A 24,154-nucleotide genomic window follows, 5' to 3' on the forward strand; every position below is an offset into this window, starting at 1 on the left:
ATAAGGCGAATAGGAGACCAAATGCTGCTCCGCGACCAACCGCGCCCCGTATTCACCATGTCACTGGTACCTCGATGTGGGCCCCACAGTGTCCCGCATCCCTGCGAAGACTTGGGCCAGTATTTTTTTGACAGTGGAAATTTTTGGATCCCCCACCACTGTTGACCAATTTTTAACTACGAATTGCCATTCCCACGCCGCTTCAAGAGACATCACCACCCCTCTTCGGCCTCCAGAATCTTCCCTTCCTTCGCAAATCGCCAGTTACAGTCAAAATGAGCGGTGCCAAGTCTGTTTCGCCGGAGAACCGGACCGTCATTGGCTTGACCTTTGGCAACTCCAACAGCTCCATCGCCTACACTGTCGACGATAAGGCTGAGGTTATCGCCAACGAGGACGGAGGTAAGCATCAGACTCGAGGCCCCTGGTCCCTCCAAGCGCTAACACATCCGGAACAGACCGTCAGATCCCAACAATCCTCTCCTACGTCGACGGCGATGAGTACTACGGTCAACAGGCGAAGGCTTTCCTGATCAGAAACCCAAATAACACAGTCGCCTACTTCCGCGACTTCCTCGGGAAAGAGTATGTGGCCATGTCAGACAACAACGGCAGTTACTAACAAGCCCGCAGCTTCGAGCATATCGACCCTACCCACAACCACGCCTCTGCGCACCCCAAGGATGTTGACGGAGCCGTCTCTTTCACCATCAAGGACAAGGCCGAGGAGGACGCTGAGCCGTCCACCGTTTCCGTCTCCGAGGTTGCCACCCGCTACCTCCGTCGCCTGGTCGGCTCTGCTTCCGATTACCTTGGCAAGAAGGTCACCTCTGCCGTCATCACCGTCCCTACCAACTTCAACGACAAGCAAAAGGCCGCCCTTCTTGCTGCTGCCAACGCTGCCGATCTCGAGGTTCTCCAGTTGATCAGCGAGCCCGTCGCTGCGGCGCTCGCCTACGATGCGCGCCCCGAGGCTCAGGTCGAGGACAAGATCGTTGTCGTTGCCGAGTTGGGCGGCACCCGCTCCGACGTTGCCGTCATTGCCAGCCGTCAAGGCATGTACACCGTCCTCGCCACTGCCCACGACTACGAGTTCAACGGTGTTGCTCTTGACAAGATCCTGATGGATCACTTCGCCAAGGAGTTCCTCAAGCGCAACCCCAGCGCCAAGGACCCCCGTGAGAACGCCAGAGGCCTCGCCAAGCTCAAGTTCGAGGCCGAGGCCACCAAGAGGGCCCTCAGCATCGGTGCCAACGCCAGCTTCAGCGTTGAAAGCTTGTCCGACGGTATCGATTTCGCCAGCACCATCAACCGCCTCCGTTACGAGACTCTTTCCAGGACCGTTTTCGAGGGCATCAACCGCCTGGTTGAGTCTGTCATCAAGAAGGCCGGCCTTGACGTTCTTGACGTTGACGAGGTCATTCTGTCTGGTGGCACTGCCCACACTCCTCGCATTGCTTCCAACTTCAGCAACATCTTCCCCCAGACCACCAGAATCCTGGCCCCCTCCACCAACCCCTATGCCATCAACCCTTCCGAGCTCGGCGCTCGTGGCGCCGCTCTCCAGGCCAGCCTGATCCAGGATTACGAGGCCGACGACATCGACCAGTCGACCCACGCTGCCGTCACCACTGTGGCCCACATCAGCAACGCCATTGGTGTCGTCTCTCTGAACGCTGCTGGCGAGGAGATCTTCGTGCCTGTTGTTCCCGCCGAGACTGCCGTCCCCGCCAAGAGGACAGTCCACGTCGCCGCGCCCAAAGACGGCGGTGATGTTCTTGTCAAGTTCGTCGAGGGCAACACCCACATCAAGGTTACCAAGCCTGAGCCCAAGCCCAAGGAGGACAAGACCGCCAAGGTCGAGGATGCTGCTGACTCTGACGAAGAGTCTGACTTCTCCGACGACGACGAGGAAGAAGAGGAGAAGCGCGAGAAGGTATGGAAGATTGGCAACACCCTTGCCGAGGCTGCCATCCGCAATGTGAAGAAGGGCGGCAAGGTCGAGGTTACTGTCCAGGTCAACGCCGATCTTTCCGTCATTCTCACGACGAGAGAAGTTGGCGCCCAGGGCGGTGTGAGAGGCCAACTGAACGCTTAGAAGGTTGGCGTGCTCGGGCGAGGGCAAACCGTTGATAAAAAGACACAAAATCTCCTGCTAAAAGGCATGGAGCTGGATGAGTGGACCCCCCAAGACTTACTCAGGAATTAGACTACAACTGAGTGGCCGGCTTCCTTGTGTACGGGGTGCATTCGGGGAGACTGCCTTGGCGTTGGTTGTGACCATAAGTCGGGGTCGGATGCATCGGAGGAGGAGGGAGGTTACAAATTGTACGGGCATAGTTGGGACGACGAGGAGGATGAAGACTTTGAGAGGGTGTATGAGTTTTCGAAGGGGGTTCGGTGGTGAGGAAACGGAGGAGGATAACCACCAGCTGCATGGAAGGGTTAAAAGGAAAACGAAAAGGCGCTCGAGGTGGGGAAAGCCTCTACGGAATGGATAGGCAGGCATTGTCATCAATAGACTCAGCGGTTGTTTGTTGATTGTTTCTTTTTTTTTCTCATTGCAGATGGATATGGTTGGGGGTTTATATGGCATGTCATTTGCTGTGGGACGCAGGTGTGCGTATGTGAACTTGCGAGATGGGGGTTGGGAAGCGTAAATATATTATGAATTATGTCATGTGCCAGAACGGTTTCAATGAGCCAAATTCAAGTGTCATTAAAAATTGCCCATCCTCTTAGGGGACGGATGGTTAGTGTTTTAGAAACCAGTGTGTTGCCATATACCCGCACACACACACACACACACACACACACACGTGTCCAACAACAAAAGAAACAAACCGCCCGCTTGCTTGCTCTTTTCCCAACTGAAAACTCATCACCCCAGACAACAACCTGATTAAACCACCACACCGGCCTCCCTACCAGAAGAGGGAACCGTCCAAGCAACCAAATCCTCCCTCACCTCCATCTCGTTCACCTCCTTCCCCCGCTTAAAATACCCAAACCCCCTCGTCCTCTCCCTCTCGTGGTGGTCACTGCTCCCCGTCGTCGTCGTCCCGCCACTCTCCTTATTGCCAAACCCGCTCCCGACGGTAACCAAACTCGAACTCCGACTCCTCAACCCCCCCGCGTGCGTGATTTTGCTCTCCTCCCTCCTGTGCAACTGCCTCATCCCCCCGACCACACCCAGCCCAACACCCCGCGACGACTCCCGGTTCAAGTCGGGCTGTTGATCTTGGTGTTGTTGACCCAGGACAGTATCCCCATCACTCGACCCGCTCCTGTGCCTCAGGTGATGGCGGAATCGGTGGAGGTCGCCCGGGCGAAGGGTGGACGACATCATGTCCTGCGAGCTGTGGCTTTCCCCCTCGTCGTCCGTCTCATCAGCGGGATTGCTCGATTCGTGTCTGAACGACGGCAAGAGGCGGTTTGCGGACGGGGGGCGGCCCGGCAGGACCGTCGTCCGTCTGGTGTGCCCCCTTCCATTGGGGGCTTTGGACGCGCGGCGGAACCCGTCGCCGCCGGAGAAGATATCCTCGATGCACTCGTCTGCGGGGAGCTCGCCCGGCTGGCTGGCCCAGCTGGCTGCCAAAGCGCGGCGGTACATATCCTGCGCTTCAAACACGTCACGAGATTTTCCAACGAGAGAAGAGGGAACGTGCCCGTTGGACGATTTCCCCACGTCAACCGGCTCGAGGGCCTCGCCGGCGACAAAACCGGCGATGCCGCCGAATACAGGGGCTGATTTTGGGGGTGGAGCCGCGTAGTTCCTTTCGCCGTCCACTTGGATCATGAGGATGGAAATTTTGAGCGTCGAGTTGATTTTGGACTCTTGCATCAGATACCGGCGCATGACGCCATCACGGACCTCGGACATGGGGCTGGTGGTGTTGCTGTCGTCTTCTGCTTCTGACGCATGAGAGGAGCGGGGGCTGCCGTCAAGGGTCTCCGGGACGGTGGTGTTACTTAGGGAGCTGCGTTTGCGGTGGTGGCTGCTGGCGCCGGATTTGGGATCGCGGCTGGTAGGGGAGGAGAAGATATCCCTTAGACTTGGCCCGCCGGGAATGACACCATCTCGGAGGATGGCCTCGCTTTCCTCAATGTACTCGCTTAGGTTGAGACGGACGACACCAAGGCTGATTTTCTCATCGCGGCCGCTCGTGCTGGCGGTGCCGGGGCCGCTGAACTCTTGGAGCACTTCGAACTCTATAGGGCATTCCACCAGGTTGCTGTTCCGGTCGATGCCAATGCGGACCGAGAAGACACGGGAGTAGTTATAGTCTACCCGGTGATTTTGAATGGGACATTTTTGTGTGCGCCCTCGTTGTTCACTGTGTATGCTGTGGGGGAGGTGCCATTTGATCAGTGACACTCCCGACACGAGTGGCACGTTGTTGAGGTCGTATATCTAATCAGTTGTAAGTCATGTGCTTAGTCACAGAGAAGGGGATGTTACTGAGCCTTACCTTGAGATGTACCTCGAACCTAGGCTGTGGAGAAAGGGGCGATGTTAGCTGTCTCATTGTCTCACCTTACTCGTACCCAATCAAACTGGTGCACAAAGAGAAGTGGGAAAAAAAACATACCTTTCTCGATTTGCTAACTATAGGAAAGATGCGCATGTCAGCTGTCTGAGACCGTTATGACCAAGTGACGTAAAGTATCTCCCGTTGGATCCGAAGTAAAGAGACGGGAGTTTTAAGGTTGGTGCACGGTTGGTTTGGTGGTTTGGTATAAAGACGTTGTCTGCGGCTCGTGTACTGGTAGAATGTTGGAGCCACGGGTTGGGTGATGTTGCCAAATGCAAGACAGTGAACAACAATGAAGCGTGAAATGCCAGTGAAACCAGGTTGGCTGAAGAGCTTCTTCAGAGGCAAGGGAGGCAGGTTGAGTAAGACGAGTGGTGAAGAGGAAAAAGGAAAAAAAAAGAAGAAAAAAAGAATTGCTAGTCATGCTTACTTAGGGATGCCATGACTTGTCACTAGCACAGATTATGAAGGTATGTATGTAGCCTATGGTATGGACTGATTGATGCACATGAGACGAGCTATTACTGGAGAGTGTCAGATGGCGGACCGTTTCGTCGAAACCGGAGGCTGACGTCGGGGCGCGACAGATCCAGGTTCGGTGACTTTCTTCCAGATTGCGACTATAATATCGTATATCAGCTTATCGCCCGCGGTATTTAGGTACAGTAGTAGTGTGGTAGGGAACGGCAGAGTCCAGGACAGGGCAGGGTATCGTCAAAACTTGGAATGTAAGGTAAAAGTATCGCCGGAAGCACCGAGACCGCGGGACATTCGGCTCTAATCGCGATGGAACGTCAGTGGGGAGTATATACAAGTTCACTAACCTGGACTGTCCTTTGAAGACTCTCTGGCGGCTTCAGAACGCGCCGGCGGACTCAAAGCCAGGCACTGTAATGCTTCCAAAGACGTGGTTGCTGAAACTTGCTTGGTCGTTGGCTGGTGGTGCCAAGCCAAGGGGTTCTTGGGGGATCTCGCCCCTGTCAGGGAACGGCCGGGGGTTGTGGAGCTTGGGCCGAGGGGCACGCCAAGTCGTCCTGGGCCTAGTGCAGGGGCCATCTGATAAGATAAGAGCTCCAAAAATTCAAGGTCCAAAGTCAAACAGTGACTTCATTTACCCAGCAAACAAGCTCGACGACAAACAGAATTATTCGGGACTGGGGCTCAGTTGGGAGGTTTTCGCGGCATTCTCGTACTTTCCAAGACCACAGCCAAGATGGTGAAACGAAAAGACCCTCCAGGAGGAGGCAAAGACAGCCACGGACGCCAACCAAACAACACGCGCAACACCAAGCGCGCCAAAGTTCAAGCTGCCCGCACCATTCGCACACAGCCCTCCGATGCTGCGCTCGAAGACGGCAAGCTTGATTTGAACAGATTCCTCAATGCCCGCGAATTCGAAATCAAATCCCTCGAAAGGAGCATGAACAAATGCAAGGCCGTCAATGCCACCCGCGTTTTCCAGATGGTGCCCCGCGCGATGCGCCGGAGGACAGCAAGCCATAATGTGAAGAGAGTGCCAAAGAGACTGCGTGCGCAAGCGAGAAAGGAAATGCTGGAAGACAATACGCCGACGGTCGAGTCGAGGAAACGCAAGCCCCGCACAACCCGCGCCCGAATACGCGCCGAGACGATGAGGAAGCTACGATATTTGGCCGAGAAGAAAAGGAAGAGGAAGGCTAAGAAGGCCGGTGATGGGGCGGTGGAGGAGGTGCAAAGGAGAGGATCAGCTGTGGTAACGGCGAGACCTCCACGGCCAAAAATACGACGGAACATGCTAAACGAGCCACCGAAAGCCGACTCGAAATACAGAAAACGCCAGATTAACAAGACCTGGCTACCAACCCATTTATGGCATGCGAAACGGGCCACGATGACGAGGCCAAGCAGCCCCTTGTGGAGATTTGCCATTCCACTCACATCGACGGCGAAGTGCTACCGACCAACACATCGTGCTTCCGGGCAAAAGGGGGTGGTTGCGTGGGATACCAGTTACATGAGCACGATAGGGGTTTATGGAACGGCTGACTGTCTCGAGCGGGCGTTAAGGTATCTGGGGTTGGTACAAGAGGGTCTTTGGAATACGAGAGGCAAGAAATGGAGGGCCGGTGTTCGGAAATGGACAGGTACCGTCAGCAGGCAACAGAAGGGTTCGAGACGGGATATTGGTCCCGCCACGATAGTCTGGAACCCACAACCGCCTGCGACAACTTCGGACGAGATGGAGACGTCTGAGAAGCCCAAGAAGCCCCGGAGACAGATTCTTATTCGCACTCATCCATCTTGTTTCCTCGAATTATTTGAGGAGTTACTCAAGGTTGCAAAGGGCCAGAAGCCTCAACTTCACGTGGAGGACCTACGGTTCGAAGTCGGCAGCATTGAGCTAGTTGGGCCGGCCTCTACGGAAACATTGTTGGGAATTCTTGAACCCTTTCACGATTCACCAGAAGCGGCCGAACGCCATGCTAATGTCTTCCGGTCCCTCGCTGGAGTAGCAAATCCGGCATCTCTGCCCAAGGACGCAATTCTTGCCTTTTCGGCCAGGGACCCGCGTTTGTCTTATCCCCCAAAGCGAGTCGAGATTCCCAGCGGAGGCGAACAGACAATCCTCAAGACACTCACAGATTGGCCAGTCGAGGAAAACCTCAAGCCATACGACATATTCGACCGAGAGAGCCGCTATCAAGCTTCGAGAATGCCATCACAAAAGTCACTCAACCGCCGAAAAGGCGCGAATGCTCCGGGAGAGCCTATCAAGGTCACCGCAGCAGACCCCCCCATTCCAGTCATGTTGCTCGCCTCAAGACCTGGCACAGACGGTCAGGCCCAGGGTACGTGGACATTACTCGCTCCGTGGAAATGCATCCAGCACATCTGGTACTGCTTGATGCAGTACCCCGTCAGCACAGGTGGGAACCCTCGGCTGGGAGGGCTTGAAGAGCAGAGACAAATCGCTTTTGAGCACGGGACTCCATGGTTCCCGGGGGATTTCCCGGCAACGACTGCCGGCATGAACTGGGAGCTGAAGGAGAGGGCCAAGAGGAGGGGGGATTGGGATCGACGACCAAAGAGCAAGAGATTGGAATGGAAGTCGCTCGATCTCGGGGCTGGGAGAAAAGGTGAGATCGGAGATGGGTTGGCGTGTGATTTTGAGTACCTGTTTGGGGTGTCAGCCCGAACCCGAACCCAGGGGAAACCTGACGCAGTGTCGATCCCGGATGCCGCCGCGGAAGCGATGGTGGTTGATCCACCTGCCGAGCAGCCGCAATCTCCAGTTGGTATGACGATCAGGCAGGTGACGAAGACAGAGTTTAGCGCATTGATGAAATCGGGAAGCGGGGAGGGGGTGGTGCCGGAGGGAGGGATTGTTGCTGTTGGGTTGGAGTTTGTGACGAGGGGGGTTGCGAAGCCTTGTGCGAGGATTTATCGGCTGCCGGGGAAGGGGGGGAAGGCTGGAGGTGCGGTTGGCGTTTCGTCCACGCAGGCGGAGGTGCCTGCTACGCCTGAGGCGAGGACGAAGGACGGGTTGCCGGTTGACTTGAGCGAGCAATGGCTTTCCAAGGTACCAAATGGGGACAAGAAAAAGGGAGCTGCTGTTCCAAGGATGCCGGTTGGGGTGGATATGGAGACCAGGAAGAAGATTTTGGCCGGGTCACTTTTGGCTGTGGAGGTTCCCTATCCCAAGCCCGCCGCGGGTAATCAGACGGATTTTGGGGGTCACCCGCTTTGTCCTGGGGAGGAGGACTTGATTGGGTTTGTGACTACGGGCGCGTTCAGCCTCAGCGAGGGAAGGGGCACGGCGATTGGGTCGATTTCGGCGGCGAGGGCGCTCGAGACGTTGAGGGAGACGGGGCCTCGGGAGGGGAAGTTTTGTGTGGTTAGGAATGCGGGTGAGAGTATAGGTTGGTTGGCGAGGTGGGAGGTTGTTTGACGGGATGGAAAAATCATGATACGACAATTTTACCTATTTTGTGGGAATATGGGATTCTCACGAATGCAATGGTGAAGCTGAAAGAGCGAGCAAGCATCGGGATGGTGTACAGCCAGCTTTTTGCTGTAAAGGAACCCACCCAATACTCAAGGGCTTGAAGCTTTGTACCAAGCAGGGATGATCCCGAGATGTGAGACCTGCAGTTATGTATACAAGGCTCGATTGGATTGACCTGGGAGCGGTAAGATGTTCGGGTTCGGGGAGGGTGGGCTGCCAAATCGGCAATCTGATCTTTACCGGTCAAGCCAGAATCGGGCATATGATAGGCATTGGGCAAGGGAAATGTGACGAGGTCTTCTTTGTAAAAAGCCGGTCACCCAATGAAGGGCAGATGATCACAATCATAGGTGGTGGTGGCGGATGAGTTTTTGGACTCGTGAGACACCGTCACACGGGTCATTGGGCAGATGGAAATACACCGCTTTGGGTTTCTATACCGCGATGAGGAATTGCATGGACTGGGTTGGGAGTGGATGCAGCATCTTTGTGCGAGTCTGTCGGCTGGAGATGCCCTTCGGAATGAGGTCTAGCCGCGAGAAACGAAGGGGAAAGGATTATCGTCGTTTGAAGGCTCACCGGATGCAAGGTGTCGCGTGTGGCTTGATAACTGGCAGGTTTTGGTACTTGGTTTTGTTGATGAGACGGGGGAGGTGATCGGCGGGGAGCTAAGATCGATTATATGTGAGGCACGGTTTTGGGATGTCTTACTCAACTGGCTGGCTGTCTTATTTGTGAGAAGGGTTTTTTTGCCTCTCGGTAGATTTCACTTGGTGATATCTCCGTAGACATGATACTTACCCAATCTGTGTGCTGTGATGGTGATAGAAAGGGGCTTAAACACACCGTTCCCAGATGCACCACCCTCAGCCGAGCCAACCAGCGGAGGGAAATGCAGGCGTCGGGTGCATCAACGTCGTCGAAAAATACTTGGGTCCTCCCCAAGTTGGCTGGCGCACCAAGTTCCCGGTTGATGTGTGCCGGGAGGCAGAGAGGCTCCAGATTGCTTGCCGTTGCTGATCAGACTTTTGACACATTTGTCCCGGAACAAATGCCAATGTCAGATATTGGAAAAAAAAAAAAAAAAAAAAAAAAAAAAAAAAAAGTCATCACGAATCGTACGAGGAAGTGGGCAGACAAGCCAGGACAAGGCCTGGTCACTGACTGCGCCAAAAGTCCAAAATCGGCGGCCCGGAATCTAGAGCGATCCCGTCTGGAGCCTATCACACTGGGCCGTCACCCGCGGCGGCCAGCTGTGTGTGTCCAGTCAAGTTTTCAGAGCTGTCAGTCATCCGGCTCACCGCGAGGCACACGGGCACAAACAGCCCAGCCCAGCCCCATTCCTGCAAGTTGCACAAACAACATCTCTCTTACTTGTTCTCTCCTTTTCCAAACTACAGCAGCGAATTGACCCGTCTCCATCGCGCTGGCCCCAAGCTCTCGGGCCGTGCCCGTGCGGATAGACACAACTCTGACATTGCCTGCCGACTTGGCACGATCGGCCAAGACAGCCCACCTGCAACCCAAGAGAGAGAAGAGGGTCCTCTTCACCTTGTCCGGAAGCCGGATTGGCAAACTGCGATAACCCCATCCCCATCCACTACCCCCCACCCGCCCCGTCACCACTCCCTCGACGGCGCTTCGAACAACAACCATATGGGACCACTCAAGAGGTCATTTTCGCATGTCATGCCTCGAAAACTCCCAGAAATCACCGTTTGATCGGATACGGTCCTGCTTGCTTTTCGTTTTTCTTTGTCTTTTTTTTTTATATATTTTTTATACTGGAATATTAATTGGTTTTTGCGGCAGCAGCCATGGCGATGGCTACCCTGTCGCCCCTCCTGAACAACCAAACCTCGAATCCTGTCAGCCCTGTCGTCACCACCACGGGCGGTGGCCCACCCGAGTTAAGCGATATCGATTATCTCCGCGAGGTCCTGGGGCAGCAGCAGCCACCCGACGGCAAAACAGAGGCGGATATCCAGTCGGAGCTTGCTGACAAGGCGGCGGCGTTGGGGATAGAGCTGCCGATTGAAGGGGGGGCGAGGTTGACGGTGGAGGAGCAGCTGTCGGGTGGTGAGTCGGATGGTGCTTTTACTAGGCAGCATGGGAGGACGGTGTCGTCGACGAGCTCGAACGAGACGGTTGACTCTGGTTCTGGTTCACATGCGTCGCGCCACTCGATAGTGCTGCCGGCAACGTTGACGGAGTCGGCTGCGAGGAGGAGGTCGAGGAGTTTGACTTTTTCGCAGTATGAGAAGTATCTAGGCCAGATCAACCCTGCGCTGGATCAGCCCAAGTTTATGAGGATGCAGCATGACAAGACGGAGAGGTCGGCGGGGATATTGGTTAGGTCAGGGACGAGGAAGGGGGTGATGGATCTCAAGAGGAGCATTGCTAGCAGGTTAAAGAGAAGGAGAGCTACACCTTCCTCTCCGACGCCCATGTAAGTTTTTCTTGCTCGAGTTGGCACCTCAACGCCATGTTGACCCCCTTTTTGCACAGCCCCTGCATCTGCTGCCGCGAAGACTTTTCCCGCGAAAACAACACCCTCCAAACCCTCCCGTGCGGCCACACCTACTGTCAAGATTGTCTTGAAGTCATGATCGCCCAGTCCACCTCGGACGAGTCCAAAATGCCTCCCCGCTGCTGCACCCAGCCCATCCCCACCCCCATCATCAAGAACGTCCTCCCTCGTGACAAACAGCAGCTATTCCTCAAAGCGGTCCAGCAGTACTCCACCCCCTGGGAAAACCGAATCTTTTGCCCAAACACCACCTGCGGCGAGTTCATCCCCCCGACCTCCAAAATCGACCCGAAGCACCCCTTTGAAGCGGTGTGCAGGTACTGCCGGACGAGGGTGTGCGTCATGTGCAAACGGAACGCGCACAGGCTGGGACAGGACTGTCCGTCTGATAGGGAGCTGGACGCGGTGCTTAAGATTGGTGAATGTTCCGGGTGGAGGAGGTGCTACAAGTGCCGGACGTTGGTGGAGCTGGCGCAGGGGTGCACGCATATCACCTGTCGGTGCAAGGCGCAGTTTTGTTACATTTGCGGTGCGGTCTGGGATCCGTGCGTGGGGTGTCCGAATTTCTGCAACGGGGAGGAGGAGCTGGAGCGGAGGAGGGTGGCGGAGGAGGCGAGGTTGGCGGAGCTGGAGGCGGAGGAGCTGGCGAGGGAGAAGTTGGCGGAGCAGGAGGAGATGGAGCGGCAGGAGAGGGAGAGGAGGACGTTGGATAATGTCGAGTTTAGGATGTTGAAAAGAGAACAAGAGGCGGAGATGCATCGTTTCAGGGCGTTCGAGCTGGGGGCGAAGCAGAAGATGAAGGAGAGGCACTCGAAAAAGAGGATGGCGCTGGGGGAGAAGTATGACGAGCTGACGGAGAAGATGAGGGAGAGGCACGCGAAGACGGAGCAGCATTTGGAGGATCGGCAGGTGCTGGCCGAGTTTGAGCTGTTGGCGAGTTTGGAGGAGAAGGAGAAGAAGATTAGGCTGAAGCTGAAGCATATGGAGGATTATTGCAGTGGGAGGCACCGGCCGTCGGCGAGTGAGCTGAGCGCGGATCCGGAGGAGAGGAAGATGCCGAGACGGGAGATCACGATGAAGGATAGGGAACAGCTGAGGCAGCAGTACTGCATACGGGATGGGATGGAGAGGAAGCATCAGTCGCAGATTAATGTGCTGAGGGAGAAGCAGGCGAAGGCGCTGGAGGAACTGATTGGACGGCATGAGAAGGAGATGGATGCGCTGATGGACAGGCGAGCGGAAGAGATTGAGGATTTGGCGGTTGAGTTTGCAAACGAGGAAGAAGAGATGGTGGGGGTCTTTAGGGAGAGGAGGAGGAGGCTAGAGTGGAAGTGGGAGTTGGAGATGGAGATCCTTCGAGTGAGAATGGAGAGAGAGCTGGGGGTCGCCTTCGTGAGACTCGGGGGGCCAAAGTGGCCTGAGGAACAACAACTGGTTCTGCAGCAACAGCAAATAGTAGCTGAACACGAGCAGCAGCAGGAGTACATATTGCCTGTGGTGGCGGGGATAGAGAGTATCACGGTGGACGAGGTTCAGGTTGAGCCTGAAGCTGAGGTTGGGATTGCGAAGTAAATTTCCCTTTTCGATTGACACTACCAGACCACACCACACATTTCGTCCTTCCTTTCTTGGATTGGATTGGAGTTTTATCTTTACGAAACCTGCTTTTTCTTTGGGGGTACGCTGTCATCGCTTTGGCGTTTTTGCCTGTCTGTTTTGTTCGGTTTGTTTTACCATCTTAGGGCATTTACATTGGAAGAACGATGGGGCGGGGTGTATCGATACCATAAGGAACTGGGGCGTGGGAGGAAAGAAAGGAACTGGCTGACATGGAAGGGTGGGATTTGGTGGAAACGGAAAGATCAAGGCGTAATATGGCACTGGGGGAAGTGTGAGCAATGTGTTTTTATTTTAGTTACATTTTGATACCTACCCTTATTTACCTATGAAGAGGAAGAAGGAAAGTGACATCTAATTCTGCTCTCGTCGGCTTTGTTAGTGTTTTCTTCCCAATGGTGTATGTGAGCAGCTGCAGTTACCTATATTTGCTTAAAGGATACTGATTATGTTAGAAGATGGTGTTGCTGTGTCTTTTGTGTGTGGAGATTCAAACCAGAAGAGCCGAACAACAAAAGAAGACATACAGCTCTTGCGGTGTCAATTATTCTGTGGGCAGGGTCCAAATACTATCAGTTAGGAAATTGGTCTTGACCATGTCTCTTTTTGTATTGATCACTTATTCTCTTCATCAAAAGTACCGTAGATATGCAACCAACTGATCCACGCCTAGTGCATATCTCGTCTTCTCATATCATTCACGCTTTCTCTCCCATTTCCATCAGCATATGCTCGTCCTTTTACATCTGCGGCGCTAGCAACTCCTACCCCTTCTGAACGCCAAATTTCGACTTCCAACCGCTCCAAAATCTTCAAATATCTCAACATGCTACCCCTCACCCTTCAGTGACCCAGATCACAAATATAACCTCCTCGTACCAATTTCTCATAACGCCGTTCCAAATCCCAAAGTCTCAAATCACTTGCCCGACCGTGGCAGAAAGAATCCCTCTCATACCCTGACAAAAATAACCAAAAACAACAAAAGGATGTTGGTATCCCCACCCAAACCCGTTCCAAAACAACAACAACAAAAAAAAAAAAAAAAAAAAAAAAAAACATAACCCGTAGCATCACCGACTAAAAATCCTCAAAATACTCGTCATACTTCTCAGCCATCTCACCCGTATACTCCTCCTTCCTATCATCCTCCTCCGGGTAAATATCAAAACACTGCGCATCCCCCGGGTACCTCACCGGTGGCAGTATCGGACCCTTGTATTTCCTCGCCAGCACCGCATCCCAGTCCACCCCCTTGAAAAAGGGGTGAGCTTTTACCCTGGCAGCGCCGCCGCTGATGTTGCCTAACCTTCGAGAACGATCAACCGTGCAGAATTGGCGGATGATGTCTTTTGCTTCTGGTGAGATGGGTGGGTCTTGGGGGAAGACGACCGGTTTTTCTACAATTCTGGGAGATAAGTGTTATTAAGGGGGCAGCTGGGAAGTTTGAGACGAAAAAAAAAAAGGGGGGGGGGGGGGGGGGGGGGCGACATACTGTTTGTAGATTTCGATTGGGTTCGAGTGCCAAAACGGCGGGTACCCAGTTAGGAACTCGTAGATTAGAATCCCCAACGCCCACCAGTCTACCGCTGTGGTGTGCCCCTTGTTGTGAATCACTTCTGGAGCGAGGTATTCTGGTGTGCCGCAGAGGGTGTACGTCTCTTCGGGATGATCGTTTTCGTTGTTGCCCAGCCGTTTCGCAAAGCCAAAGTCTACGAGCTTGATGTGACCTTCTGCGTCGAGAAGGAGGTTTTCCGGCTTCATGTCCCGGTAGGCGATGCCGCCTTGGTGTTCGTGCAGGTATTCGAGCACGAGGACGATTTCAGCAGCATAAAACCGGGCCATGTCCTCGTCGAAACGGCGGTATTTGCGGAGGTAGGTGAAGAGCTCGCCGCCGGGGATGTAGTCGAGGAGGATATACAGAAAGTCATGGTCGGAGAAGGAGGCCTGGAAGGAGGTGATGAAGGGGTGCCCTGAGACATCGGAGAGGATTTGCCGCTCGTGGCGGACGTGGTCGATTTGCTTTAGCTTTATCACTGAGAGGGAACCAAAGGTTAGTGCGAGGTCAGGACGGCTGTGAAAATAGATGAGACGTACCCTCGGTCTTGCGGAGAATTTTGAGAGCGTAGACTTTGCTGCGATCGGCTTCGGTACCGTGCGATGGCCGAACAAGGCATACGCGCGCAAATGTTCCTGTGCGATTGTGGTGGTTAGTACAGGACTCGGATGCGACAGGGAGGAAAGCTTCAACTCACCCGTTCCTAACGTTCTCACCCTTGAGAAATCGGCCAGATTTAGCTTCTTGGACGTTAAATCAAACGGCTCCTGATCGCGGGCATTTATCCTTTGCTGAGACTGCTGTTGCTGCTGCTTCGCGGCATTGGCTGCCGCGGCCGCCATCAAGGGATGAAGACCACCACCTCCTCCACTAGCACCACCGCCACCGCCGCCGCCGCCATTACTTGCTGGGCCCCCAGGCGAGAGGGTTTGTTGTGAATGCGCAACAGTGGCCGCCATTATGGGCGCGCTGGGTGCAGAAAGCGACGAATGAGGCCTGAAGCGGGAAGAGCCGGCTGCGTATCGAAGCCTTCGCCACCGGACACTTTATGAATGCGCCAACGTAGGTATTTGATATGGGGAGGATACAAGAGACTACGAGAAACAGCGCTTGCTGGTGAGCGCTACGAGATCAGAAAGAGGAGCCCAGCCTCACAAGGATATGTAGCAGCGGTAGAGGCCGGGCTGGGGGAGGAGGGGGAAAGACTGTACTAGTGATGCGATGAGGGGGGCCGACGGCAAAGGACGGACCTATGGACAATGACGGGGTATGGTGGATGCGGGTGTGTATCTGCGGCTCGGGTCGCGGGGTACAGAGAGCGTGGGGTGGGTGCCAAACAAGAGGGGCTCGAGGTTCATCCAAGGGGAACAAAGGGGTAGGGGAGGGGGGTTGCGGACTCTTTAGAGGCGGTGCTGCTGCTGCTGAAGAAGAAGAAGAGATCCCGGCATGTCTATGGCCAGCGGATGACGTTCGCCATGCAGGTTGACGGTTCCAAGCATCTGCTGGCAGCGCGCAAAGTCTCGGGTGTTCTCGATGGCAGGTCCGCTCTGGCCTTGGCATTGACGAATCAGGATCCGGTCAACTTGGGCGGCAATGGTGATGATGGTGAACCGGGATGTCTGGGATATCAAAGGACCAGACAGCACTCGGAAGCAAACGGCGTCTACAGGGCTGGATAAACCCGGCTTCCAAACCGAAACGTGGCGACCGGCCCCCCTGGATAGGAGTAGGACTGGTGTTTCGTTTCCATTTGTGCCCACAGTCGCATCCTCAAGAGGATTCTAGGAAGGAATGTGAGAGAGGCTGGCTGTCGCTGTTGAAACCAGGTCCTAGCGTAGCGCAGAGGGGGCATAAGGGCGCTTCTACAGCTAGACACAAGACAGCTGTTCCTGGATGTCTTCCATGATGGCTCTTGTCGACATTGTGACGCGAGTTGTAAGTCAACCTGTTGGGCAGCAGCGGTGTCTGCAGATGTAATCTTGGATCGGGATAATGAGGGCAAAGAGCGTGAGGGAGTCAAGAGACAAACGGAAGTGGTATTGGAGCCACAAACATACCACAACAAATGCCCTAAAAGATGGGAACGAGTGTTGGAAGATTGACCCTCTTGCCGCACGATCCGAGTGTAGCTCAGGGTTAAGCCAGGGTTGTGTGTGTGCGGCAAGGGTAGCATGGATACGGGCAGGCTCAAAGCAGAAGGGTTCCCTGAGACCCCACAATCCACAACCGTGCCAAGCCACCAGCTGCATGGACCTGTGGCTGCCAGGCTTCTGTCAGTCTGTCTCGAAGCATCAGCAGCACTGACTGCACTGCACCGACGAGCAAACATCAGCCTTGCTCTCAGCTGGGGCAGTAGTCGACTGACTGTAAGCAACTTGGACCAAAACACGCACACACACACACACACACACCCACACACACACACACACACGCAGCGTATACTACAGTACATTGCTGGGCAATGCCATCCGATCACGTCCAACCTTGACCACACGCCGAGCCCGCCCTGCGATCTTGCGAACCGCTTCGTGCCGCCGCAGGGCCAGCACCGATTACCACCAACACACCACACTCTTTTGAATAGGCAAATACACGCAATAATCTCGTCATGTTGAACCTCTCCAGCTTCGTGCAAAAAGCCCAACAGCTACTGGACCCCAATCAGGGTTTGAATATCACCGACTCGGACAGAAATCCATCCAAAGCATCCCTCTTTCAAGCCCAGTTTAGACTTCCAGCCTCTCAACACCCGCTCTACGAGATCACTGCCGAGCTTACCATTCCCCTTGCCAACGCCACACAGAGCGACAGAGACCGTGAAAGAGGCTACCAGTACGCCGGAAAGCTTCACCTGTCCGAGTCCTACCTCTGCTTCTCTACCACACCATCCAGTTTCTTGCAGTCTGCGAGCACCCCGACTTCGTCGGTATTCACTGGCCAGACACATGGTGGAGGGCCGAGCGGGAACGGCTTCACCTTCCCCCTGTCATCCATTCGGAGGGTCGAGCGGCTTCACAGCCAGAACTTTCAGGTAAGAAGCCTCCTCTCAACGGCCCTGCTTTGCTTTGACTTACACTGAATGCGCCTGCAGTTTGCCCTAGCTATCAGCACATGGAACGGTATAAGCCAGGAAGCCGCCAAGGACAAGGACAAGAAGGACCTAAGAGAACAGCGGATTACCATCCAGCTGGCCAGTAGTCGGCATGCATGTGAGAGGTTCTGCGATGGTCTAAAAAAGGGTCTCCGAACAAACGTTGGAAATGTGGCCAAACTGAAAAAGGTGGTGGGCGAGTGCTATTCCGAATACCTTCTCCGACCTGAAGAACAGAAAAATGCGACGCCTCCCGATGCCGGCTTGGGCCTCATTTTCAAGTACCCCGGCGATCCCAAGAAGCTTCGAGACAGGGCCAAGATGCGGCTGTGGGCCGAGTATTTGAGAGACAATGGACGGAATGCGACATTAATCCGTCAGCCTACCTTCCACAAACTAATCAGAGTCGGGCTGCCAAACAGGCTGAGGGGTGAGATGTGGGAGCTGACGTCTGGGTCACTATATCTGCGGCTTGAAAACCCAACACTGTACGCCGACACGCTCGCCAAGCATTCGGGCATGGAATCTCTGGCTATTGATGAGATCGAAAAGGACCTGAATCGCAGTCTTCCAGAATATCCTGGCTTCCAGAGCGAGGAGGGCATCGGCCGTCTTCGGCGGGTCTTGACTGCCTACAGCTGGGTCAATGCCGATGTTGGCTACTGCCAGGCGATGAACATTGTCGTTGCGGCCTTGCTAATCTACATGTCAGAAGCACAGGCCTTCTTCCTTCTCTCCGCCCTGTGCGATCGGTTGGTGCCGGGTTACTATTCAACCACCATGTACGGCACCCTTCTCGACCAAAAGGTGTTTGAGTCCTTGGTGGAGAAGACCATGCCCATCTTGTGGGAACATCTCGTGAAGAGTGACGTGCAGCTGTCTGTCGTGTCGTTGCCTTGGTTCCTCTCGCTTTATATCAACTCGATGCCTCTCGTCTTCGCCTTCAGGGTCTTGGACGTGTTCTTTGTCGAGGGCCCCAAAGTGCTGTTCCAGGTTGGCCTGGCCATCTTGAGGATAAACGGAGAGGAACTCTTGGATGCGGCGGATGACGGAGCCTTCATCTCGGTCCTCAAGTCCTACTTTGCCCGTCTCGATGAATCTGCTCACCCCAAGTCTGAGAACCCCAAGCTCAGGGCGGTCACTCGGTTCCAGGAGCTCATGGTGGTGGCCTTCAAGGAGTTCTCGGGCATCACGCACAACAGTATTACTGAGCTTCGCCTCAAAAACAAGGACGCCGTCCTGAACAACATCGAGAGCTTCGCAAAGCGAACGGCCATCAGAAATCTTGGCCCCGATAGCAAGCTGCTGAGCGCCGATGAGTTGGCCGCCTTGTACGACAGGTTCTATGGCGTGTTGTACGAGAGACAACAGCAAGACCACATCATTAAGCAGGAGCAAGCAAGGCGAGCCAAGAACAGCCGCTCACGGGTGGCTGCTGTTGAAGGACACGACGAAAGCATCGAGAAAGGTCGGGTTGGGTTGGGACCGAGCACCAGCCTGATGGACTATGACGCGTTCCGTGAATTCCTGGCGGGAATGTCCAGATGGGCCATCTCAGACGCACCCAGCACGCCGCGACGTGAGACTACGGGGGATAGGCAGACAGGCTTCTACGGCAGCTTTAGACGAGGTGACGTGACGTTGTCTCCCTGGGGGGCAGGTCCCGAACCGGCAGATCATGAATTTGTCCAGCGACTGTTTGCGAAGTGGGACGTGGGATCCGCCTCCGCTCTCACTCTCCAAAACGTTGTGTCGGGCATGGCTCGTATCAAAGGGAAGCGCGACATCATGGGCACCATCAACTACTTTTTTGAACTACACGATGACGACGGAGACGGCAGGGTCGATCGCGAAGGCATATTGCGCATGTCCGAGGCCTTGCTTTTCCTATCTCGCCGTGGGCTGGAAGGCACGCTCAGCCCGTCAAGTTCGAATCTCGCCCTCAGTACAGATAACGTGAACGGTGGCGGCGAGAACCCAGGCCATTCTATCAATGAGAGGTTCCTTGGCAGCGTCAGCGCCTTCATCAGGAGATGCTTTGAATATGCCGACCCGGATCATCCACAAAATCAAAATGCGATACAAGACGTGCAAGAACGACTAGATGCGCAGAAGCTAGAGGATGATGAGGAGCTCGCAGACCCCGACGCCTTCGCCATTGGCGATGACGACGATGACGATGACGATCTCATGGCCATGGAATCACCATCCGCAAGTCCCAAAACAACAGCTGTTCGCCCTGACAAAAAGCTCGGCCAGCCACCTGAGCTGCAACTAAATCCAGCATCTGCAGGGCTCTCCACGGACGATGACATGTCAGCACGAAGACGGGTGTCCAAAGCTCAGTCGGTCAAGGCCAACGCGGCCTTGGACCCATCGAACCCGTTGCATATTACTCTCCCAACATTCCGCATGGTTGTACTTGCAGACGAGCTTCTGGAACAGTTCTTCGAGTCATCCTTCCCAGCATCATTTCACATTATTGAGGGTCTGGCCTCTTCGACCACACCCACCAGCGCATCGTCCTTGACTACCTTCTCCAGTCTTGGTATCGGCGCCGGACGGGCTGTCAATGCCGCGCTCGGTGGCGCTCCCGGGGCACCTGGTGCTGCCGCTGGAGGTCGCGGCCTGCGCGGTGTCTTGGATAACATTGTCACCGACGGGATGCGCGTGGCGGCTGAAGTCCGCCGTAGGATGGAGGAGGCCCAGCGCGAGCTTGAAAAGAACGCACTCCCAGGCCAGCGCACCGAGGAGGACGACGACGAAGAGGACGATGATGTGGGGCTTGGACGGCCATCAGGGGCTGGAAAGAGTGGGGCGTACTCTGGCGATGCGGAACGGCGAAGCGTGCGCAGTTCGGACCGAGACCTCTTGACAGGTGCAGACGCTGAAGCTAGTGACGCGACAGCGACAGGTGCCGGACGTGCCAGCGGGAGTCCCGAGGGTGGGGGTGGTGGGAATGGGGCCGGTAATGAGCCTGGCAAGGGCGCGGGGGCTGGCAAAGTTGTTGGGGTCGAGTTCGATGGCTAGGGGGCGTGGAACTTGGACCATGGCACCACTTGATAACTCCATGCGAGAGCCCGGGGATGGCTGGGGAGTTGGATCTTTTATGCTTATCATTTTCTGCCAAGTTGGCACTCTGCTGCTTTTGCTGTTAGAAACCATCGTCGGTTTTACGGGTCAGGTTTTGTCTGGGACGAGCGGACGGGTGTTGGGAGTCTGGGATGGAAACACCATTGTAAGTGAGCTTGTGCGAGGGAAACGCATGGCTTCTACTGATGCACAGCTCCAAAGTGTTAGGTATCTAGATGATAGCATCACCAACTTACACAAATATCGATGGTTCACTTGCTCAGTGCACATTTGTCCCTCGCCCTCGTTGTACATGTTGCCTAGCCACTCTCCCTAGAAATGCCGTCCCGATCGATTGGCCCCTCATCCCTTTTTATTCCTGAGGACTGAGACCACCAGGAATTCTCCCCTTCTCCTAGATCTCTCCATCACTTCAAATTCTACCCACCACTCAGTGAACATTCCATGCCTCGATCGCCCTGTCTTGGTCGCGTCTCAACAACCACGGGGAAAGTAGACCGCGTTCGCGACGCCAGTGTCACGATGGTTATCATATACAAACCCACGTTGCCGGGCACGCTCGCGGGCCGCTGTCAAGAACTTTTTCTCGTCAGCTCCCTGAGGCTACGTCCCGCAGTCATTCTTTTCTGCCTCCGTAGCCAAGGCTGCTTTCTGCTGGCTCGTCACTTTGACAGTCCTGTTCTATCATCCGGCCTTTCACCTGCCTGCCTTTGCCTCCCAGGAAATTGATTTTGCTCAGCGAGACAACCGCAAGGATGCGGAACCGGACGGGACAGGCCATTCTGGCCGTGCTCCTGACCATATTGAGTTTTGCGGGCATCACCGATGGACAAGCCTACTATGGCACAGTACAACGTGAGTTACAAGCCTGCGGTTCTGACAACTTTATCAATCTAGGATGCTTCAAGAACTTCATCTCCGTCGCCCAGCCGACATATTTCCAGTTCGATCCGCAGGGCTATCTGCCGTCAGATCCCTCAAGGAGTTTTCCAGGATGGAGTCCCGGCTCTAACTACAACAACACCGCTACCGGTCTTGACTGTGCCCGAGCCTGTCGTGGTTTTGGGTACAAGTTTGCCGCCATGAGAGATAACTCCTGCAGATGCGGTATCCAGCTACCTGTGGGATACAGCCCAACGCAAGATGCAGTCTGCCAGATTCCCTGCCAGGGCAACCCCAACCAGACCTGCGGTGGCGGCTCAGACGCTCAAATCTACGTCGACCCTTCCTTTGCTGCAAACTCGCAGGTGCCGATTCAAGTGCAAAACCCGTACATTGCAGGGTTTTATAACTACTTGGGCTGCTTCTATCTCCCGAATGGCATGCCCTCGGGTGACAGCCGTGCCGCTTTCACCGTCCCCACGGTCGACGAGTGTTGGAACAGATGTGCTGGCCTGGGTTATCCGCTCGTGGCAGGCGTGGTAGATTCGTATGGACCAGGTCGTCTTGCCTTGAAAAGAGGAGAGCTAACATGAACTCAGCGGTTCAACTCGGTGCTTTTGCGGAACCACGTTTGGCTTTCCTTCATTTCGAGCTAGACCAGAACTCCTCCCTGTCCCTGGAGACTGCAACACAACATGTACATCACTTGGGGGGTAAGCAAACCCCCAACAGTTCAGGGAAGGTAGCCTTAGGGATTACCGAGTTAACAAGATGTATCATAGTACCAACGGCAACTGCGATATTGCCACCGGGAGGTGTTGCGGCCGGGGACCGTATATGCCTGTCTATATCAACCCCGAGCTCCAGGGTTGCTACTCACCGATCATCCCGGGCTTTAAGGCAACGCAAGCTGAGCCAGACTATGAGTGTTTTGATCCCCCAACCAGTCTCCTGGGTCCCCCGAAGGTTCTGGCGCAGCCAAGTTATCCCTCCAGTTTAATCATCAACACCGGGCCAGCTCTGATTCGACCTCCTTCGGTCTCAGCAGGTCAGCGTGTTTATCTGATCAACGGCTGCTACGGAAGCAGCGTATTTGGTACGGGTGGTGGAACGGCGGTCTTCAACTCGGCTCTTTCTCTCACGAGATTGAACATCAGTCCTGCAACACTGGAGAACTGTGCAAGCATTTGCAACGCAGGCAATTATGACGCGATGGGCATGGTCAACGGGAGGGACTGCTACTGCTCCCCAACCGTGAATAGCGGTCTCACATTCGACAACATGGGATTCTGTAGGGTTCCATGCGGGGATGCCAACAACATTGCTTGCGGTGCCCCGAACAGTCCGGTAGTTTACGCTGTCAATGGAGGGGGCGTGTTCTCGTCCTATGTGTCAACCCAAATTGTTACCCCTTATCCAACCTACAACTGCCTTGGCCGAGCCACCTCCTTTACGACGACAAGCACAACCACAACTTCCACCACAACATCTATTCAGACCAGTACATCGACTACCACCACAACTACAACCTCTACCTCTACCTCTACATCGGCCACAGCCACCACCACCGGCACGACTACCTCAACCTCCACCTCCACATCCACAACAACCACGACGACTAGCACTACCACCACAGCAATATCCACCTCCACCTCAAGTGCTACAACCACCGACACGTCCACCACTAGCACTACCACAACTGGCACGTCCACCACGAGCACAACCACCACAGGGACCTCAACGACTAGTACCACCACCACCAGCACAAGCACGTCGACAAGTCTGACGACGACCAGTTCAACATCTACTAGTCTAACAACCACAACCACGACTTCAACTTCCACAAGTCTGGCCACGACGAGTTCCACCTCCACGGATCTCACAACGACGACCACTACAACGACATCCAGTTCTACATCTACCAGTTTAACTACGACCAGTTCTACATCGACAGATCTCACAACGACAACCACAACAACGAGTTCAACATCTACGGATCTTACAACCACCAGTACAACCAGCACTTCCACGAGTCTAACGACCACCACTGCCACAACCAGCTCGACGTCTACAAGTCTCACAACGACGAGTACGACTAGCACTTCGACAAGTCTAACAACAACTAGTTCTACTTCTACAGATCTGACAACAACCACCACAACCACAACCTCAACCTCAAGCTCAACATCTACAAGCCTTACCACTACAAGCACAACCAGCACTTCCACAAGTCTGACAACAACTAGTTCAACCTCGACAGATCTGACGACAACAACCACCACCACAACAACCAGTTCAACGTCCACAAGCCTTACAACAACGAGCACGACTAGCACCTCCACAAGTCTAACGACAACTAGCTCAACCGCTACTGATCTGACTACGACAACTACGACAGCAACCTCCAGTTCAACATCTACAAGTCTGACGACGACCAGTACAACGAGCACCTCTACCAGTCTTACAACCACTAGTTCAACCTCGACAGATCTCACGACTACCACCACAACCAGCACGTCAACATCCAGCACCACTACAGACACTACCACAACCACAACCAGCACCTCAACAAGCAGTACCACAACCACGGGGACAGAAACGACGAGCACAACAACCGATACAACCACCACAACTACAAGCACCTCCACCAGTATTTCCACAACGAGCACCACGACGAGCACCACGACGACGGGCACATCCACATCCACCACCACAACTGATACAACAACAACCACGACAAGCACGTCAACTAGTGTTTCCACAACAAGCACTACAACTACGGGCACATCCACATCTAGCACCACAACTGATACGACGACAACCACGACAAGCACTTCAACGAGTCTTTCCATAACGACCTCCA

At 54.6% G+C, this 24,154-nt stretch overlaps 7 protein-coding genes across 7 annotated transcripts; 4 read left to right on the forward strand and 3 right to left on the reverse strand.

Annotated features, from left to right (window-relative positions):
- The first annotated feature begins 85 nt into the window (after positions 1–85).
- Positions 86–2,694, forward strand: SSZ1 (Hsp70 protein that interacts with Zuo1p). Its single transcript, XM_062908479.1, has 3 exons — positions 86–402; positions 459–585; positions 634–2,694. The coding sequence occupies exons 1-3, from the start codon at positions 276–278 to the stop codon at positions 2,096–2,098; spliced, it is 1,719 nt and encodes a 572-aa protein (XP_062771584.1). The 5' UTR covers positions 86–275; the 3' UTR covers positions 2,099–2,694.
- Positions 2,695–2,727: 33 nt separating this feature from the next.
- Positions 2,728–4,628, reverse strand: QC763_118910 (uncharacterized protein; the record flags this gene model as incomplete). The annotated part of the gene is given in 4 exon segments (XM_062908480.1): positions 2,728–2,787; positions 2,798–4,414; positions 4,473–4,496; positions 4,593–4,628. 3 exon segments carry the CDS (start codon positions 4,626–4,628, stop codon positions 2,903–2,905), a joined length of 1,572 nt encoding a protein of 523 aa, XP_062771585.1. The 3' UTR covers positions 2,728–2,787; positions 2,798–2,902.
- Positions 4,629–5,069: 441 nt separating this feature from the next.
- QC763_0022570 (uncharacterized protein) lies at positions 5,070–9,501 on the reverse strand (the record flags this gene model as incomplete). Its single annotated transcript, XM_062905418.1, has 3 exons — positions 9,367–9,501; positions 5,360–9,188; positions 5,070–5,155 (listed from the first exon to the last, which is right to left on the reverse strand). The coding sequence occupies exons 2-3, from the start codon at positions 5,589–5,591 to the stop codon at positions 5,070–5,072; spliced, it is 318 nt and encodes a 105-aa protein (XP_062771586.1). The 5' UTR covers positions 5,592–9,188; positions 9,367–9,501.
- On the forward strand, positions 5,749–8,463 carry POP1 (Ribonucleases P/MRP protein subunit pop1; the record flags this gene model as incomplete). Its single annotated transcript, XM_062908481.1, has 1 exon — positions 5,749–8,463. The coding sequence occupies one exon, from the start codon at positions 5,749–5,751 to the stop codon at positions 8,461–8,463; it is 2,715 nt and encodes a 904-aa protein (XP_062771587.1).
- A 262-nt stretch (positions 9,502–9,763) lies between the features above and the next one.
- QC763_118930 (uncharacterized protein) lies at positions 9,764–13,007 on the forward strand. The gene is made up of 2 exons (XM_062908482.1): positions 9,764–10,969; positions 11,029–13,007. Exons 1-2 carry the CDS (start codon positions 10,338–10,340, stop codon positions 12,620–12,622), a joined length of 2,226 nt encoding a protein of 741 aa, XP_062771588.1. The 5' UTR covers positions 9,764–10,337; the 3' UTR covers positions 12,623–13,007.
- A 220-nt stretch (positions 13,008–13,227) lies between these two features.
- On the reverse strand, positions 13,228–16,070 carry PKA4 (cytochrome c oxidase subunit 1). The gene is given in 6 exon segments (XM_062908483.1): positions 13,228–13,695; positions 13,709–14,075; positions 14,163–14,703; positions 14,765–14,860; positions 14,923–15,319; positions 15,437–16,070. The coding sequence occupies 4 exon segments, from the start codon at positions 15,182–15,184 to the stop codon at positions 13,748–13,750; spliced, it is 1,227 nt and encodes a 408-aa protein (XP_062771589.1). The 5' UTR covers positions 15,185–15,319; positions 15,437–16,070; the 3' UTR covers positions 13,228–13,695; positions 13,709–13,747.
- A 763-nt stretch (positions 16,071–16,833) lies between these two features.
- On the forward strand, positions 16,834–20,346 carry GYP2 (GTPase activating protein (GAP); the record flags this gene model as incomplete). The annotated part of the gene is made up of 2 exons (XM_062908484.1): positions 16,834–17,256; positions 17,317–20,346. The coding sequence occupies 2 exons, from the start codon at positions 16,834–16,836 to the stop codon at positions 20,344–20,346; spliced, it is 3,453 nt and encodes a 1,150-aa protein (XP_062771590.1).
- Between the last annotated feature and the right edge of the window lie 3,808 nt (positions 20,347–24,154).

The sequence above is a fragment of the Podospora pseudopauciseta genome, chromosome 1 (assembly GCF_035222475.1).
Source record: "Podospora pseudopauciseta strain CBS 411.78 chromosome 1, whole genome shotgun sequence".
Classification (NCBI taxonomy): Eukaryota; Fungi; Ascomycota; class Sordariomycetes; order Sordariales; family Podosporaceae; genus Podospora; species Podospora pseudopauciseta.

Coding starts and splice junctions, on each gene's coding strand:
- SSZ1 (XM_062908479.1), top strand. CDS start 276: ATGAGCGGTGCCAAGTCTGTTTCGCCGGAGAACCGGACCGTCATTGGC. Junction 403..458: donor TATCGCCAACGAGGACGGAG/GTAAGCATCAGA, acceptor CATCCGGAACAG/ACCGTCAGATCCCAACAATC. Junction 586..633: donor CGCGACTTCCTCGGGAAAGA/GTATGTGGCCAT, acceptor ACAAGCCCGCAG/CTTCGAGCATATCGACCCTA.
- QC763_118930 (XM_062908482.1), top strand. CDS start 10,338: ATGGCGATGGCTACCCTGTCGCCCCTCCTGAACAACCAAACCTCGAAT. Junction 10,970..11,028: donor CCTTCCTCTCCGACGCCCAT/GTAAGTTTTTCT, acceptor CTTTTTGCACAG/CCCCTGCATCTGCTGCCGCG.
- PKA4 (XM_062908483.1), bottom strand. CDS start 15,184: ATGGCGGCCACTGTTGCGCATTCACAACAAACCCTCTCGCCTGGGGGC. Junction 14,861..14,922: donor GGTGAGAACGTTAGGAACGG/GTGAGTTGAAGC, acceptor ACAATCGCACAG/GAACATTTGCGCGCGTATGC. Junction 14,076..14,162: donor CCAATCGAAATCTACAAACA/GTATGTCGCCCC, acceptor CTTATCTCCCAG/AATTGTAGAAAAACCGGTCG.